At 47.1% G+C, this 19,607-nt stretch overlaps 1 protein-coding gene across 1 annotated transcript; it reads left to right on the top strand.

The window, feature by feature from the left end:
- The first annotated feature begins 317 nt into the window (after positions 1 to 317).
- Positions 318 to 2,225, top strand: LOC103179549 (transforming growth factor beta activator LRRC32-like). The gene is made up of 2 exons (XM_007894902.2): positions 318 to 341; positions 537 to 2,225. Exons 1-2 carry the CDS (start codon positions 318 to 320, stop codon positions 2,190 to 2,192), a joined length of 1,680 nt encoding a protein of 559 aa, XP_007893093.2. The 3' UTR covers positions 2,193 to 2,225.
- The last annotated feature ends 17,382 nt before the right edge of the window (positions 2,226 to 19,607 follow it).

The raw sequence follows: 19,607 nt of genomic DNA, 5'->3' as shown, positions 1-19,607 counted from the left end.
TTCACACAAATTTAAACATTTTCCACAATTCTGCGGGATCGTAATTTTATGGCCAAATGGTCCCAGCGGCTAAAACAAGGTGGAATTTCGTGGCCGAGGAACTCTGTAATTGATTGTACTTGAGATTCAGTGTAGAATTTCATCTTAGAGCATATTTTTCCCTCTCAGTAGATCCAATACCAGTTCAAGTTACATTTACACAGCTCCTGTCCATCTTGGGAGGACGTCTCAGAGCACGTCTTCAGAGCGCTGGGGCGGGGGGTGCGGGGGGCAACCGAGCGGGGTGGGGGGGCCAAGGGTAATGGGGGAGAGGAAAGATGACTGAAAATGTGGTCAAAGTGGTATGTTTTTAGACGTGCCTTGAACAAGGGGAGAGAGGGAGGGATCCTGAGATGGAGTTCCAACAAGTGGGGGCAGAATGGCTAACAGCCCACCCGCCCACCAGTGGTGGGGTAGACAGATTGGGGGACAAAAAAAGACACACAGCAAAGCCTTCAGAATACTAAAGCGAAATAAAAACTTTTAATCTTACTTAGGAGAAAGACTATGAGGCGTCCTGTCAGCACAGAAACCTGTCCGTGGTCCCCTCACTTCAGATACCTGGCATTAAAAAATTGGACTTGTCCTACAACGCCATCAGAACTTTGTCGGTGAAATCCCTGAGGAACCTCAGCTCCCTGCGCCACCTAGACATCTCCTTTAACCAAGTGGGGTCCATAGAGCCGGGGGCACTGGAGAACCTGGGGCAGTTGAGGGTCCTCATCCTGGCAAACAACCAGCTGGGCAAGAACTTTTCATCGAATGATGGGGCTTTCAGCTCGCTGACCAGATTGCGTGAGCTGGACCTGACTGGGAACGGCTTGGACAATGAAATGGTCACACTGTACTTGAAGACGTTGCCCTCACTGGCCAGGCTGGGGCTGTCGGCCAACAAGCTGACCAGGCTGACGCCCGAGATGTTCTGCGGGATGAGGGGCTTGAGGCAGGTCCACCTGGAGAGGAATTCCATCACGGAGATCTCTGCAGGGACCTTCGAGTGCCTCGTCCACCTGACGGAGCTGAACCTGGCCATGAATTCTCTCGCCTGTGTCTCTGAGTTCCGTCTGCCTGAGCTGCGGTTGCTGAACCTGAGCAGGAACGCCATCGAGTTCTTCGGGGCCAGTGAGGATCTCTTCAGGTACCAACTTCAGGTCCTAGATCTGAGTCACAATAGGCTGCTCCACTTCCCCGTTCTTCCCACGTTCCCACGATTAAAACACCTGAACTTGTCCGGCAATATAATAGTGACTCTGGCCGGCGGGCTGCCAAACTTCCCCGAAGGCTGGGTCACGAAGAACGTGTATAAAGAAGTCACCGCATTAACTCATCTGCCAAACCGGTCAATGAACTTCCCCACCCTGATCTCTTTGGATTTAAGTAACAATGCCTTAATGAACGTATCTCCTGGAGCTTTCAACCCGTTTAACTCCCTTCAGCTTCTCAACCTCAGCAGGAACTGTTTCCAGAACTTCACCCTGGAGGACAATGCTGAGCTCGATTCCCTGTCTTCCTTGGACCTGAGCCTCAACAACCTTCGGACTCTCCGGGTGGCAGTCAATATGTCAAGGCGTCTCCCTTCCTTGAAGTCGTTGCACCTTCAGAATAATTTTGTTCAGCTGCTGCCTACCGTCCTTTTCAAAGTCCTTCCCAACATAGAGGAGGTGAACCTCGCCAACAACAATGTAAGGATCTGCCATGTGGATAACACAGCGTCAGTGACATCGGTTCAAGCCAAGAACGATAACAAGAGTCACTGTGTGTCTTTTTCTGGCATCCTCTCTCTCAAGTCACTGAACCTCCACGGGAATGGCATCAAATGGCTCGCGCCTCACGCCTTCTCCCAAACCCCCCTGACACACCTGGACCTTTCGAGAAACCAACACTTGGAAATGGCGGATCTGGCGCTTGAGGGCTTGGAGCACTCGTTGCAATCTCTTTCTCTTCGGTGGAATTCAATGGAGACCGCCGACCTGGGGCTGAGGTGCCTGAAACACCTGAGGAAGCTGGATTTGGCCCACAACTTGTTAGACTCCTTGCCCAATGGCACTGGGTGTGCTCCGCTGGAGGACCTGGATGTCCGGAAGAATGGATTCCATGGTTTCCAAGAGGAGATGATCAGGAATGCTTCCCGGACCTGCAGACCCTGCACTTGAGCGGGAACCACCTGAACTGCTGCACGTTGACTTGGCTGGAGATCCTGAACGGCTCGGGAGTGGGCATCCCAGATGTGGGCCAGGCTGACTGCTTCTACTCCGCATACAACAGCTCGTCCAGGGTCAGACTGCTCCGCGATCACACAGTGAGATGTCTTCAGGGGAAGGTCAAGAAGAAGAACCCGCTTCTGCTGATCATCTTCTCCCTGGCCTTGCTCCTGGCACTGGGGTCCCTGGTGGTGTTGGTCACCAGGGAGTGCTGTGCCCCGTGTCTGTGCAACAGCAGAGAGAGCTTGGACGGGGACACAGTTCCTGTTAAAACACTGAGCGAGCACCCGATGGCAGGGCTGACTCTGAGCACATTCAAACTAGAGGCGTGAAGCGGTGCCACACATCAGTTATTAAGCTCCACAAGGGTGTTCACAAAGTCCTGTTACCCCCATGTGTTACTTTTCCTCTACAGCGCACTGACTTACCAACGACCGGAACATGTGGCATATTTTGAAGTACTTAATCGTATTCAGTACAAGTGTTTAACTGTGTATTTAGAGGTACAGAAGATCGGTGTGTGTGTGAGAGAGAGAGAGAGAGAGTGTGTGTGTGTGAGCGCTATCATTTTCGTGGCAGATAATGATCCATCTCCATGTTCATGGGGGGGGGCGCACGGGGGGGTAACATGTCTTTGTGGACACCTTGTACCAGACCCAAGTTCAAATCCGGCTTGTCCAGCCTAGACATCACCAAAGGTGGGCAAGACCTTTGGGAACCCTTCAATACTGGCTGAAAGGTTCAGATTCTGGGCTTGGGTCACTTCGCTAAAGAAAAAAGTTTAAAAAGTTTATATAGTTTAAAGTTTTCTATCCTTCAATGTGAAGATTGGGCACCAAAACCCGTTTATGTCGCAAATGTTTGTATCGTAGACATTATAGCAAAGGGGGGTGGGCTGGGAGGGGGCTGGGGTGGGAGGGGGGTGCGTATGAGTGCGTATCATTGTGCCCATTGAATCTAAATTGGAGCGACCACCTTCACTTCAATGGGTGTAATTGTTTAACATGGTTGTCTCTCTGATGACTAAATGGCCCTGTGATGTGGTCTGACTCTGACTCTGAATCGCAGAGGAAGGTCCCAACAGATGTTTTCCATTGAGTTAAACCGTCGCAGCCAAGACATTAGTGAGGGGAAGGGGAGGGTTGGAGGGCAATACAATTGGCTTAGCCAATTGGCTAAATGGGGACCGGGGAATGAATTGGCTATGAATTGCACTTCTGATCAATGTAGAGTTACATAGAACATCACAGTATGGAAACAGGCCATTCAGGCCAACTACTTCACCCCCATCTCCAATATCCCTCTCTTCTGCCTCACATCTCCCTCATTTAAGTTTCTTCTTAAATACGTTGGTGCCTTATGCTTCGACCACAATATCAGGAGGCTGTGTGACTATCAGGCAAAGCCAGGCTGGGCTCTACCCTCACTCCAACCTATAACAGAGGGCCTCCAACAGGGTTACCGAGGAAGATTCATACCTGATTCTCAGAGCAAGTCACCACACGCAGGAGAAGAGAGGTAAGGAGATAACATTGGAAGAATATTCTGAATGGTTGATTTGATTTTTATTTGGATTGTTGTTGGACACTTGCGTTGGTATAACGTTCCATTTTTTTAATTGAGAGATTTTTTTTGAATCCCGCCACCTGCTGCCCACTATCTCCCTTTGGTGACGTACATTGATATGTGAAAGGTGCTGTATAAGCGAAAATTGTCAGTGATGTGAACTTTGGCAGCTGAGTGCGGTGGAGTCAGTGACTCGTTGAAACGATTCAACTTTACGCAGAATATTTAAGAAAATTAGAAAGCTACACCCGCGTATGTACGCGCGCACGCACGTGAAGTCCTGTTGCTCAGTGGTTAGGGCACTCGCCCCGCAAGCCAGAGGGACCTGTGTCCAATTCCCAGGCAGGGGGAAACGTTGGACAAGTTTCCTTACTCCACACGCCTCTGTTTACCTAACAGTAAGTAGGAACCTGATTGTTAGTCGATTGGTGAATCGCTTTTCCGGGGGTAATATTCCTTTCAAAATTTAAAAATAAATAAGAATTTGGTCAATCAATCAATCAATCCATGACTGTCTGTGGGACGTTGCTGTGCGCAATTGGCTGCCGTGTTTTACCCACAAAGTACACAGTCAATCCATTTTACAGCATATCCTGTGAAGCGCTTTGAGACGCCTCAAAGACGTGATAAGGTTCTCTATCAAATGCAAGGATTATTTTATGTTTTTATTATAAAGTTGAACACCTGCTAAGTTAGGAATTAATTATATCATGAGGTGTAACACTGGACTGCACTAGGGTTTCCCTTTCTATTAAAAAGCCCCTGAAACTCACTGTAATATGAACCAGTCGCTTTTTAAATGGCTTTGTGCTTTTTTGAGGAGTTCGTGTTTGTCAGCCACCAGGACTGAAATAGTAACACAATTCACTGTAAAGTGAATTGAAATCAAATATCATTTCACTACCACCTGGGAATGTACATATGAGGTTCTTCCCCCTTTCTGAAATTTTTCTTTCGATTTTGTCTTAATTGAAGATGTTTAATATAAAATATATCAGCAAATATATGCTATTTGCCTTCATCATCCTCAAATTACTGGGCTCGCATTTAAAAAGCTACGGTATTTGTGTCACAAATATATATATAAAAATAACAGTTCAGAAGCCAATGGTGAACTAAAACCAAGACGTTTTGGTTTTAGTTTTGGTGAGGAACATAGCACCATAGGAAAATAAGGGACCAGAGGTGGCCATTCAGCCCAATGAGCCTGTTCCATCAGTTTATTAGATCTAATAAGTTATTGGCAGATCTTTTAATTCCAATACACTATTACTTACCTGCCCGTACCCTCCGTTCCTCTGGCTCCGGTCTGCTCCCCATCCCCCGCCCCAACCGCCCTACCATCGGTGGCCTTCAGCCTCTCAGCCCCGAGGCTCTGGAACTCCATCCCCAGTGCCTTCCCCACTTCCTCCCTTTCCTCCTTCAAGGCCGGTCTCAAGACCTTTCTCTTTGACCGTACCTTCAACTCCGCTCTCGACTCTCTACCCCCTCCTCGCTCCCTCCCTTCCCTCCCCTCACCCTGACCATTTCCCCCCTCCTCGCTCCCTCCCTTCCCTCCCCTCACCCTGACCATTTCCCCCCCAATGCTCGGGTCCTGACCCAACTGTACAGCGCTTTGGGACGTCCTCCCGACGTGAAAGGCGCTCTGTAAATGGAGTCTTGTTGTTGTTGTTGAATTCCAATACTTTAATATGTATGGAAAATGAAAATTGACAATAAATTGAAGTTCTCCCAACAATGCTCAGTGGCAGTGAGTAAAGCAAACCGGATGTTGGGATGTATCAAAAGATCAATAGCTGAAGTACTGGGGTAATCCTGCCGCTGTATAAATCACTGGTGAGACTATACTCAGATACTGTGTACAGTTCTGGTCACCGCAGCACAAAAACAATATTGGAGCAATCGAGAGGATGCAGAGAAGGGCAACCAGAATGATTGAGGGAATGGGGGGGACTGGACTATGAGGAGCGACTCAGGAAATTGGACGTGTTCACTCGGGGAAAGAGAGGATTGAGAGACGACGTGATTGCTGTCTTTAGGATTCTAAAGGGCCAAAACAATCGAGATCATGACGGGCTGTTTCAACTTGTCCAGAATAGTAAAGCCAGAGGCCACGGCCTGAGATTGAAGGGGGAGATTCAGAACAGATCTACGCAAACGCTATTTCAGTGAGCGAAGAGTGAACCTGTGGAACAGGCTCCCGAGGGAGATGGTTGAAGCCGGAAGTTTGATACTTTCAAACACAGATTAGATAGTTTTCTTTTAGGAAATAACATTATGGGATACAGCACATAGGGAGTTTGGGACATATGTGCAAATATATGGCCGCCAGGAAGGTGGAAGGTGAACTAGATGGACCTTGGTCTTTTTTCGTCAGGCATTTCTTATGTTCTTATCCTTTCACCATACTCTGACCACCCAGCTAGCAACTGCTAGTCTCTCGTTTCAGCATTGCTATTCAATCTGCCTCCTCTGTTCTGGGGCAGAGTTACATCTCTTTAGTTAGAAAATCGTGAGTTCTGGTGCATTAACCAGTGCAGAAACATGCAAGCCTCGAATGGGCCTTGTGGTCATTGTATGCTCCAATATGTACGATGAGTCTGATAAATCATTTGGGTCGCTTTTATCCTCCCGACCTGAAAGGTACTGTGCAAACGTAATTTGTTATTGTTGGTGGAGATGGACAACACCTTGAAATGTGAAGTGTTTGCAAGACCCAAGACAAAAGTTCCCTTTGGCACAACAGTGTCAGCAAAAAGCTCCTCTGGTCTCTGCGGTGAAGGTAGGCTCGTCACAGCTCCTCCACCCACAGAATGGTAAAACTCTCAATTCTCCCTCTTGTTTCCCCCCCACCTACTTGCTCTCGTTCACGTCAGAGCTATGAAGATTTTGCTGAATTGAAGGCCCCGGTACCTCTCAGCACAGCGGGCAGAACAGGTCAAGATGGTGCAGATTGTGGAGGTTTCTTAAATTTGTTCTTGATTTGGAAGACGGTTTTCTGCAGTTTCTTAAAGAGAATTGAGATCATATTTAAGGATATCACACGATTCTGTGTCAACCTTAGCTCTTGAGATAAAATTGTTCTCCTCCCGACGTGAAAGGTGCTTTACAAATGTAATTTGATAGTGTACAGGCTAAGACGAGGTTGAATTTCGGGGCCTGGATGTGCAGAACGTAAGCTTTTGTGTTACTGCAGTGAAGGAATTTTTGTTACCGATCGACTCATCGCAAGGGTCTGTAGTGGAGTGATTAGGGAACTCGCCTCGCAAGCGAGAGAACCTTGGTTTGACTCCTGGGCAGGACAAACCATTGGAAAGTTTCCTTACTGTTACTCGATTGGCGGATCGCTTTTCTGGTGGTAATAATCCCTTCAAAAAAACTAATAATAATTTGGTCACTTCAATCCACGACTGTTTGTGGAGACGCTGCTGTGCACAACTGGCTGCTGCGTTTCGCCCACAAAATACACTGTCAATCCATTTTGCAGTGCATTCTGTGAAGCGCTTTCAGACGTCTCGAAGGCGTGATAAGGCGCTGTATCAAATGCAAGTATTATTGTTATAAGATTATAGTAAAGTGCTCCATTTTTGGCTGTGTATTGTATCTCTGGCCAGTGTACTCAAAGTCACGGGTGCCGTGCTTTCCATTGTGGCGGAGGGAGAACTGACTGCCAACTCGAAAGCCATAAATTTTCACATTTGCGATTTCACTGCTGCCATTTCTGTTGGGTCCGAGGTTGAGAATGTCTCTCGGTCTTAAAACCGACCTTTGTCTTGAAATTCCAGACCGTGGAGGAAAGTTGGAAAAATTTCTTCCAAAATTTGGAAGCTCTTTTTCCCTTTATTAAAGAGCCTCAGAAAAACAAGCGTCTTCCGAATCGAGGCTCAATTTAAGGAATTTCCAAATTTAAGAAATTTCCAAAATTTTTGACGGAATGAAAATAAGTCTCTGGGTCCCTTGGACTTGAGTCATCGGGTCATGTGTATATGTTCTCCTAACGCTAGGCGATGGGGGTGGTTGGGGAGTGAATGAGTTGCCCAGTGGTCTTCTCAAGTGTATTGGAAGTTTTTTTTTGACTGAAATTGTAACTAATGAAGTGTTGTGAGCGAATGCGGTTGGAGAGATGTATTGGTCTGTAGTCTTAGTTCCAATGAATGTGTATGCCTCATCTTTCACGTCCCTCCACGCTCGCACCCCCCCAATTCTGAGCCCCCCCTTACCTCCGCTCCACAAACACTCACCTCCGGAAACTCTCACAATTAACACTGGAACGTGTCTGGTTAACGACCAAACTTTAGGATAAAAAAACGTTGCTTTTATTTTAACCTTTTGTGTTTGCGATTTAAGTTATTGCTTGTGCACTTAATTTATTTAATTGAAATCCACGGCAACAAATAAAATATCAGGGATGTTTGAAAGTCGGTTTCAGTGTCTCTTTTATTGGTCACAAACACAGGCGCTGATCTGACTGGGTAAAAGCTGGTCAATGAATGCTCGACAGTGAATAACTTAGTGTGTAGAATGAGTTGAAACGTCTGGACACTGGCACGTGGTTGTGTTCATAAGAATTTCCTGCTGAAAGAAGACCAAAGTCCATCCAGCTTGCCTTCCACCTCCCTGGCAGTCGCTTGACATGTCGTGTCCCAAACTATACACTGTATCTCCGAGATATTGTTTCCCAGCAGAAATCTATCTCATTTGTTCTTGAAAGAATTGATAAGAACATAATGTGAGGGATGTCAGTGCTGGGAAATGGTCCTCAACAAGTTCTCCCGGGTCAGATAAAGCAGGTTATATGGAGAATCCGGCCTCCTGTTACCCCACCTCCAATCTGTAGGGCATTACTGGTGCCGATTAGCTGTTGTGTTTGCCTCTCTAACGCTAGTTTGTCTCAGTCAGTAGCGCTCTTTCCTCTGGGTCAAGCCCCACGTTAAGGCCCAGCATCCAAAAGCCTATACTGAGAGAGCATCTGCCCTTCAGGTGAGCTCTTAAACCAAGGTCCCAACTGTGTGTTAGACATTAAAGATCCTATGACACAATTTGAGAAGAGCTCTTCTCCTATGTCCTGGCCAATAGTCCTCCAGATAAATTGGTCACTCACTTCATGGCTATTTGCGGGATGTTGCCATGTGCAAATTGGCTACTGCCTTTGCCTACAAGTACACAGTCACTACACGTGATGGCAGTTGCCTGGGAAGCTCTTTGACCGTGATTGGTACCATATTAAACAAAATGTAAAGCTTGTTATTATAACAATAACAAGCAATTGCATTAGACATTAACACAAGAGTGATGTACGCTCTCCGAGCAATTCGAGACTATGTCAATTGGTGTGAAGTGATATTAACACAGCGCAGTCTGACCGATTTCACAGTGAAGTTGGGTGATATAATAGAGAACTACGAAACGTTAAGTGTTTCCTGTTGTTTTGAAGTTTTGACTGGGTGTAAAGTGTAGTGCGTTGGTGTGACTCTTTATAAGTCAGTATCGTGGCCGCACATTACAATGAGTCAAAGAAAAATCCCAATGTGGTGATGTTAAACACCAACGATTTAGTGGTCGTTTCCTCCAAGGAGTCGAGCCTGAAAGCCTAATCTATTTGCGCAGCAAAGCACAGAGTGAAACTACAATGATACAGCAAACTCCTCACCAGATATAGATAACCACCGTCATTCTGATTCTAGGAACAGGGAAGATTCGTAAGTTGGGATGCTTTAATATTGCACCCTTCTCTTTCTGTGTGTGGTTTCAGTGGTTGACAGCAGCTGATTTTCTTCTCTCAACTCATTCCACGCACATCCTTTTCATCCAGGAAAGAACTTGTGTGCTTTTTAAATAAAAAGGGCCGCAGGTTTCCCCGTGACTCAGCTGTCGGCTGAGGGTAGGGAGAAGGAAGAGCGTTTGCATTTTTATTTGGTGTTTTACAGAAGTTTTGTTTCATCTACAAATCCCTGGCACTTCCCTACCCGTCTCTGACCTGCTCGCTCCCCGCTCCACCGCTCGCCGCCTCCGCTCGGCTGTCTCCGGCCTCCTGCTTGTCCCTCGTACCCTCCGCTACACCATCGGCGGTGGTGCTTTCAGCCACTGCGCCCCAAAACTTTGAACAGCGCCTCTGATGATACAGTGCTCCCCCTCATCACTGCACTGGAGTGTTAACCTCGGTTTACTAAGTGGCACCTTCATTACCTTGAAATCTTATAATAATAATAATAATAATAATTCTTGCATTTGATATAATGCCTTATCACATCATTGGACTGTCTCAAAGCGCTTCACAGCATATACTGTAAAGTGGAGTGACTGTGCAGTTGTGGGCGAAACGGGGAAGCCAAGGGATGTGACCAAAGTTACTCACAATCTTGCACACTAAGGCAATGGAGCTAAGACTGAGACCAAATGATTATTTGAGCCTCATGTGTCTCAGCTGAGCACAGAACACAAACTTGGGACATTTCCCACTCTGGATGGCTCACCGACACATGGTGCCTGAGTTTGTTTTGATTGCTCAGCAAGTGGCAGAGTGGTGAGACTTGCAAAGGTCATTCTAAAAGAAGAGATGTCAAGTGAGGGGAAAGGATACACTTGGTTCCTGTTTATAAAGACTTGGCTTCCCTTAGACACACGAGTGACACATTTGAATTGAAGGAATCCTAGTCATTTGACTGTTTGTGGGGCTGTTCCTTTTAATCACCTGCTCATGGAATAGGTGGCCCTCACTGAAAATCTTCCCTGCAGATTGTCCATCGCCTCCTCTTCCCCCTCAGGGTCATGGAGCCCTGTAGCTCAGTGGTTAGAGCACTTGCCTCGCACGAGAGAGGACCTTGGCTTGATTCCTGGCAGGGTGAAACATTGCGTACGTTTCTTTACTCTACATGTCTCTATTTACCTAGCAGTGAGTAGTCGATTGGCGGATCTCTTTTCCGGGGGTTAATAATTCCTTCAAAAAAAAATAATAATAATTTGGTCACTCAATCCACGATCGTTTGTGGGACGCTGCTGGGCCCAATTGGCTGCCACATTTCGCCTGCAAAATACACAGTTAATTCACTTTACAGTGTATTCTGTGAGGAGCTTTGAGACGTCTCGAAGACGTGATAAGGCGCTGCACCAAATGCAAGGGTTATTATTGTTGTAAGCTTGGCTCAGTCTGGCTCACGCTCTCAAGTTTCAGATTGTTCCAAGAACCTTGTTGCCGATCGGGAACACATCAGGAACCATTGAGGAAATTTATCCCAGGGGGTAAACGAGGGGGGGAAAAAATAATCGTTGCTGAAGAAAGTGACTGCAGCTGGTTTCTTGATTTGGAGAAAAAAAATCAGTATTTTGCGATAAATTCCACGGGAAGTACCCTGCCTGCAAAACACAGAAATTCCCCCAAAATGTTATTAAAAGGGATTCAATGGGGAAATGGTGGTGAGATTGTATCATCCTCTTTTCTTCATCTGAAGAAAATCTGGACCTTTTCAGAATTTCACTTCACGACTGTTTGTGGGGCGTCACTATCTGCTCACTGGTTGTTGCTTATCATCCACAAAATACACAGTCAAACCACTTTACAGGTTATAATAATAATAATCCTTGCATTTGATATAGTGCCTTATCATGTCTTTGAGACATCTCAAAGCCCTCCGCAGAATATACTGTGAAGTGAATTGACTGTATATTTGCGGGTGAATCCTGTGAAGCGCTTTGAGACATCTCAACGACGTGATATCAAATGCAAGAATTGTTAACAATCCTCCAAATTAAATAGGTCATTTGTTTGATGGATGTTTGCGAGGCATTGCTGTGTGCAATTGTGCTGCCGCATTTGCCGACAAGTGCACAATAAATCCTGTGAAACACTTTGAGACGTCCTCCTGATGTGATAAGGCCCTGTACCGAATGCAAGGTTATTATTATTATTAATCTCTTTGCGGTGACGCAATTATTACTGTGGCCCATTGGGTTCCCGAGTCAGCAAATTTTAGCCTTGAGCCTCGGGAAATGCCTCTAATGTTACAAATTGAGCTCTTGCTTTTGATGTCGTGTTTCAAGGTGTCGTGAGCAAGTGAGTGAGTGTTTGGTTTTGCAGGCAAACGCAGAATTCTGCAAACAGCCATGAAAGTGTGCGGTTAGTCAACACATTGTGATCTGGGGCATTGTCAGACTCCAGGAGAAACCGCCTTTTCTTTTCGAATGGTGCCACCGGATTGTTAAGAGGCAGAGAGCACCTCGGGTTCATCTTGGTCTGCACAGCGCCCGTCGTACCAGTCAGGCAAGACTGTGATCTCGCCAGCCTCTGCCGACGAGAAGGGTGGGAGAGGCTTGAACCCACCACCCTTCTGCCCCCAGAACGCGCCCTGGGGCAAACGTGCCTGTGTCTGTTACACTCGCGCACCCACTGCAGCCTGAGAGAAACACGGAAAGTTTGCGTAAGATCATTTCTTTTTAACGAGGCTCACAGACTTGCTGCTGTCATCGAAAGGTTAAGGGAAACTCCAGCCTCCTCACCATGTCACAGCAAAAACCCTGGCTTAAGGTTAATCTTTTCCATCATCAGAAAAGTCGCCATCGATCCACCTGTCTTCAGAAATTGATTTGGCGAGTTTATTTTATTTCGGGGTTTGCTCTGCAGACGAGACACATTCACTAGGTATCGGGGACTGGGTCAGTCTTCGTACCTCAGGTGGGATGTTGCGTCAATTGGTTTTGTATCCCTTGAACGACAACAACTTGCATTTACATAGCGCCCATCACACAGGGCAGTGGCTCAGAATCTCACACTGTTGCATTAACTGAGATCGAGAGGTGTTTCTGTGAATGCCTTTGTGTGGGTGCACAAAGAAACTGAGTGAAACAGGTAGCGTCGGCTGTCTAATCTTTTATGATGAGTGATTTACCCAGTGCGTCTGTGTCTGTGTGTGTAAGAAAGAGAGCCCGACAATAGGTATTAACCTTTAAGCCTGTGTTTTCAAGCTTTTTATGATTTTATCTTGTAACCGCTTCCTCATTGCTCATCTCCCGGAGGAAAGAGTTCAAAATCCTCGTGCTCGCTTTCAAAGCCCTCTTCGGCCTTGCTCCTCCTTTTCCCTCGCCTCTGAAGCAGAAGGTTGCGGGCTCAAGCCCTCACGTCGGGATTTGGAATCGCACAGTCTTAAGCTGATGCTCCAATGCAGCGCTGGGGGAGTGTTACATTGTCAGAGGTGCCGTCCTGCAGATGAGACATTAAAGTAAGGTCCTGTCTGCCTGTTCAGGTGGACTTTAAAGATCCCATGGCACTATTCGAAAAGAAAAGGGAGTTTTTCTCTCTCTCCTGGTGTCCTGGTCAACAATCCCCCACCAAATAAAATTGGCCACTCATTCCACGGTGGTTTGTGGGACATTGCTGTGCATGATCCACTTTCTAGTATATCTTGCGAAGCGCTTTGAGACATCCTTCCTGGGTGATAAGGAGTTATATCAAATCCTCGGATTTTTATTATTACAATGAAAAACACGCCTTGTGGTGTAATAATTAGGACTTGTGGGGCGACAGTGAGAGAGTGAGTGAACTGTCTCTTCACCAGCCCCTCTCCCCACCTCCCCACCCCCAAAAAAACCTTCTCCAAATGGTTCAGCACAAAGCCCAAGACTGTGACCATTGAAATGCAGTGTCTTTCACCAAGTCACTGCATCTCAGTTTGGTGGGTGGGGCGGGGGGTGGGGGGACAAACTTAATATAATACATATTTTCGGGATGTAACATATCGTCCGGGACACGACATGTCAAGCAGCTGCCAGGACGGTGGAAGGTGAACTGGATGGACCTTGTATTTCTTTTGCCAGGAAATTCTTATATTCTTAGCTCAAAATGTGAGGAGGAGGTGGTGGTTTGGGGGTGGTTTGGGGGTGGGGGCAGGAAGACAGGGGAGGGTGATTTTCAAAAATTCCTTCTATCTGTTTTACTCATTGCTGTTGGTTGTTTACACTCATTGGGGACGGGGGAAGCTGGGACAAAAACCTGACACAACATTTGTGGGGCCTTTGACCAGAGGTAAGGAGGGAAAGTACAATTTTTTTTTATTCAAAAATACATGTATTTCTGAGTAGAAGCAGCCAACCGAAGAGTCAACGGCCAAACGAACCAGATAATTTTATGAGTTTTTTTTCCAAAATATCCCCTTTTCTCTCCCCCCCCCCTCCCCCACTTCAAAAAAAAAACCCCCAAAAATATAAGTAATGCTTTATGGGTTCAAATCCCACATTGTGGACTGTAATTTGATACAACGCCTTATTACGCCGTTGAAACGGCTCACGTGCTTTGCAGGATTTTACTGTGACGTGTAGTGACTGTGTGTTTTGTAGGTGAAGACTGGCAACTCACTTGTGATTGGCAACGTCCCCACAAACAGCTCTGCTGTGCGTGACAAACAGCCGTGAAGCGAGTGAGCGATTTTTTTTTTTTTTTTTTATCAGCGCCTTGGGACGGCATCTCGAGGTGAAAGGGCCGATATGAGTGCAATTTGTTGCTGCTGTTGTTATTGTTATTATGGGGGTGGTGGGAGGAATTATCGGCCAAGGATTCTGTGGGATTCTCAACAGTAATTAATAATAATAATAATAATAATAATTGCATTTGATACAGCGCCTTATCACACGGTTGAGACGTCTCAAAGCGCCTTCACAGGATATGCTGTAAAGTGGATTGACTGTGTATTTTGTGGGTGAAACCCTGTCAATTATTTTAAAGGGGAATCGGAACACAACAATGTTTGTGTAGCGCGCCCGTCGCTCAGGGTAGGGTCCCAGAGGGCTTGACGGTGGTGGAGCACGACACTGAATAGATGGTTGAAGAGAAGAAATCACAAAGGTATTGGCGAGGGGTAGGAGTGGGGATGGGAGTAGGGAGCGAACAGGAGATCGGGGTCAGACAGGGCTGAGTGCACTGTGTCTTTGTTGGTGACACTGGGACTTCCAGGACCTGCATAACAGAGGGTGTGGAGAAAGGGCTGGTTTCGTTGGGATAAATAAATAGAGCGAGAGGAAGTCTAATAAATGGGCTCTTTGGGCTGAATGGCTTCTTCCTCTTCCTGTTTTCCTCAGCATCCGTGACTTGTTCTTCATGGGAAATCCCTGTGTCAAACCTGGAGCTATTTTTAGGGACCTGCGAATGACGAGCCCCACTTTCACTTACCATTCTGCAATTCTAAATGACTTTGACATCCCTGTGGGAAAGACGGCAGCAGCTGTGGTCAGGGCTCGAGGACACGGACTTTGGCTTCTTGCCCACAGGGAACCAAAAACCCTCAGACATTGTGGTCAAGATGTGGCCATTCCCTCTAACCTCCCTTTACTCTGGATCTGTGTCTGTGGGGCAGACTGACTGACCTGCTCAAACACACACACACACTCACTGACACACACACACCGACACATATGCTCACTCCCACTCACTGACACACACACACACACTCACTGATAAGCACATACTCACTGACACGCACACACTTACTGTCACACACGCACACGCGCTCATGCACATACATGCTCACGTACAATAACCCACGCGCTCATTGACACGTCAAGGATTATCTGTTAATATTACATTGTACGCATCTTCCAGTTTCCTGCTCTCCTGAAGTGACCGACGAACATGAGCTGGTGCCAGGGTCAGTTGCTCTGTGACCAGTCTCGCCTGAACATGAGCTTCTCATAGGGCTGCGTAACTGTGTGTGTGTACGTGCGTGACGCTGTGTGCGCATGTATGTGCGTGTATGCGCGTGCTATCCGTGTGTCAGAGGGTGATTGCCTGTAATTCAGCTACTGAAGATGCCCCACAGTTGTGCCCGACATCCAAACACGTGCGGTTTACGAGATGGGTCACTAGATGGCGACACGGAGCTGCCTCCTCCCCAGGACTTGGGAATGGTGGGATTGAGGTCTATTGTAGATCGATCTCCCTCTGATTGATCATGAGGAGAGGTTTGGATAAAGAAGGCCAATTGGGTCTCAGAATCCTCACGTCTCCGTCCTCCCACCGTACGGTCTCTTAAACGAGTCCCGGCCGCAACCATCCTTCGGAACCCCATCCCAGTCATCAATTACCCTCCTGGGTAGGAAATATTGTCCTTCAAATTGCCTCTTTTCCTGCCCTGAACCCGGGTTCGTCTTGTTCCACTGTCTTGTTGCATCCGAAAGTAAAGTTCTGGCACCAGCTGAGCTCAAAATTCAGGCCAAGGATTGAATCTGGAACTTTCCTCGAGTGTGTGGGCTGGCCACTGGCCAGCCAAAGCCACCGTCGGATTCATCAGGGCAGGTCCTGCTCTCCGGAAACTTATAACAGCGATTATTACTGCAGTAACCAACAGGGAAGTGGTTGAGATGTGAGTATTTCCCCCGCCCCTCCCCAGTGTGTCCTTCCCCATTAAATTAGGGTTAACAGTCCCCTGGATAAAACCGATCTCTCGTTTCACGAGTGTTTGCGGGTTCGTTGCTGCGCGCAAATTGGCTGCTGATTTTGCCTACAAAGTACACAGTCACTGCGCTTTACACTAAAATCCTGGAATGTTTTTATTTATTCATCCTTGCAGTTGGGGGTGCGGTGGGGGGAGGGGGGGGGGAGCAAAATAATGAAGGATGTCTTTTGTCGATCTCCATTCATGTGAAAGAGAATGAGATTGACCAGTGGGGGTGGATTGCGGGGGAAACTCCACTGTCACAATCACTCCAGAGTGAGTCATACCAGGTTATAATTACCCCACTTTCCAATCCAGTTTCACTGTCATTCACTTCCCCCACCTCACTACTTTTCTCTCTCTTTCTCTCGCTGTTAGGTCATTCATTCAAAAAAGGCTCCCGATGAAAGATAATTGCATAAACCCCCATGCGTAAGGAGAAACATTAATAATCCTTCCGTTTGACACTGCGCTTCTAAACGTCAAACCGAAGGGAATTAGCGTCAAGTGTGGTGACTGTGAACCGCTTCGAGACACTGCCCCAATTGAAGGACGCTGTATACCTGCAAGTTGTTGTTGTGTATTTGTGGGCAAACTGTGTCGCCATTCTGTGCATAGTAAGTAAGGACCCGCAGACTGTCATACATAATAAATAAATAATCCTTGCATTTGATATAACCCCTTATCACACCGTCAAGGCGTCTCAAAGCGCTTCATCGGATATACTGTCAAATATAGTGACTGCGTGTTTTGTCGGCGAATCGGGGCAGGCAATTTGCTCACAGCGGCGTCCCACAAACAGCCATGAAGTGAGCGACCAATTTTATTTGGGGGATTGTTCCCCAGGACCCCAGGGGGGGGGAAGAGAGAGAGAGAGAGAGACTCCCTTCTCTTTTAGAATAGCGCCGCGGGATCTTTAATGCTGACCTGAACGGGCAGATTGTTGTTGAGTGTAGTGACTGTGTGTGATTTTTTTGCTCTCTCTTCCCTGCCCCATTGTCACAGTCACTTAAACACTGGTGTTGAAAACCCTTTGGGTTCAGCCCAGCTTTTCTCCCTCTGAGAGGCCATTTGTCATCCACTGATCAGAGGACACGCTCAGTTGAACACATCAAGCACATTTGCCGCTTGGTTTAAGTGCATTAACTTTGTAAAAAGGGCCACTGTCACCCCGAATGGAGAGGTGAGTGATATGGTGATACACATTCAAGTCTAGCCTCAAATTCCTCACGGTCTTAGCCTGTGTCTCCCTCCGGCCCTCGAGACTAAGAAGGCGTTGAGGTCAGCATTGCTCGGTAACCGTTGTCAGGTTATTTGAATGTCTCCCACTCTGTGGTGAATACTGTTGATTTTCTGCTTCATCCCCTCTCTCACCAACAGCTAATGTGCAATCGCTCTGAATCTGTGTGTCCATTAGTTTTACACTTGCTCCCATACACTGAGTTGTCTTTCTTTCCCGACCTGGGGCGCCTGCGGAGGCTAGTCAGCTTTCTGCTGTCTCACTCACACTCAGAAACACACACACACACACACACACATACACTCTGACTCACGTACACTCACACTCTCCCATAGACACACACACATTCACACCTGAACAGGCAGATGGGAAGTCGGTTTAACGTCTCTCCTGACATGACAGCACCCGTAGCAATGCGGGGCTCCACCCCAGCACTGCGCTACGCTGCATTGGAGCAGCAGCCTAGACTATGTGAGCTGAAGACTGGGTGTGGGAGGAGAGAGTTTAAACCCTCTGGTCACAGAGTCAGGTGAGCAGCGACTGAGGCAGTGAAACCGAGTCTCAATTGCATCGAAACACAAACGGAGTTAAAACAGTCACTAATTGTACCCAAAGAGGAATCCATTGTTTTAACAAAAAAAAGGTCCTTTGCATTCTCCTCTCCCCAACACCCGCCCAACACTAGATATCTGTTCACGCTATTGTGTATTCATTGTCAGGCGGCCAGTCAGGTGGGGGAGAGTGATTTATGGTAGAGAAGAGAAAAAAAAGTTTCCCTTTTGTCTCAAGGTTGTGTTTTGCCCATTGTCAGTGGCTGAGGAATGCTCCCCACTGTGAGTCTGATGTGTAGTTTCCCTCTGAATGAGGTGAGAGCACACAGCCTTGCACGACATTGCCGGCCATTCAAGTGGCCGGGGAGGCCATTGCATTATAATAGGGCAATACTGAAAGTGGGAACGCATGAGTGTGCGAGAGTGAGTGTGTTTGCGTGTAAGCGTGTGTGTGCGGGCGTGTGTGGAGGGAGGGGGGGGGTCGTGGAGAGGTAGAAAGGAGAGGGAGAGCACTCAAGAAAGGAACTTATATCTTCACGGCTGTTTGTGGGACGCTGCTGGGGGGTGATCGGCTGCCGCGTTTCGCCCAAAAATACACAGTCGCTACACTTCACAGTATGCTCTGTGAAGCGCTTTGAGACACCTCAACGACATGATGAGGCGCTGTATCAACTGCGAGGATTAGAACATAAGAACATACGAGTTAGGAGCAGGAGTAGGCCATTCAGCCCCTCGAGCCTGTGCCCCGCCATTTGATAAGACCATGGCTGATCTTCAGACCTAATTCTAATTATCTGCCCTCTCCCCATATCCCCTAATCCCTCTTTTTTTAAAAATCTATCAGTCTCAGCCTTGAAGATGCTCAAGGACTGACATCTACAGCCTTCTGGGGGAGTGAATTCCATAAATTCACTGCCCTCTGAGTGAAGAAATGTTTCCTCAACTCTGTTCTAAAAGGCTGACCCTTAATTTTCAGACTGTGACCCCTGGTTATAGATTCTCCCACCGGGGAAACAGACCCTCTGCGTCTACTTTATCAGCCCTTTAAGAATCTTATATGTTTCAATAAGATCTCCCTTAATTCTTCTGTACTCGAGAGAATACAGCCCCAGTTTATTCAGCCTATCCTCATAGGTCAGTCCCCTCATCCCAGGAACTAACCGAGTGAATCTACGCTGCACCCCCTCGAGGGCAAGTATGTCCTTTTTTAAATAAGGAGACCAAAACTGCACACAATACTCTCGGTGCGGTCTCACCAAGGCCCTATACAGTTGCAGCAAGACTTCCCTACTCTTGTACTCTAAACCTTTAGCAATGAACGCTAACTGCCGTTCGCCTTCTTAGTTGCTGCTGCACCTGCAAACTAACTTTTTGAGACTGGTGTACAAGGACACCCAAATCCCTCTGAGCACTAACACTATCTAATCTCTCCCCCTCTAGAAAATAATCTGTTTTTCTACCCAAGTGAATAACTTCACACTTCCCCACATTAAATTCCATCTGCCACCTACTCGCCCACTCCCCGAGCCCATCTATATCGCGTTGAAATCTTTTTGCATCATCCTCAGAGCTTACTCTCCCACCGAGTTTAGTG

The sequence above is a fragment of the Callorhinchus milii genome, unplaced genomic scaffold, assembly GCF_018977255.1.
Source record: "Callorhinchus milii isolate IMCB2004 unplaced genomic scaffold, IMCB_Cmil_1.0 Scaffold15, whole genome shotgun sequence".
Taxonomy (NCBI): domain Eukaryota; kingdom Metazoa; phylum Chordata; class Chondrichthyes; order Chimaeriformes; family Callorhinchidae; genus Callorhinchus; species Callorhinchus milii.
The sequence above is the reverse complement of the archived record's forward strand: the minus strand, read 5'-3'. Positions and strand labels throughout refer to the sequence as shown.

Bases quoted from the DNA above. Each gene is read 5' to 3' on its own strand.
- LOC103179549 (XM_007894902.2), top strand. From the start codon at position 318: ATGACTGAAAATGTGGTCAAAGTG. The intron at 342-536 runs GTATGTTTTTAG...AATCTTACTTAG, and splicing joins CTGAAAATGTGGTCAAAGTG to GAGAAAGACTATGAGGCGTC.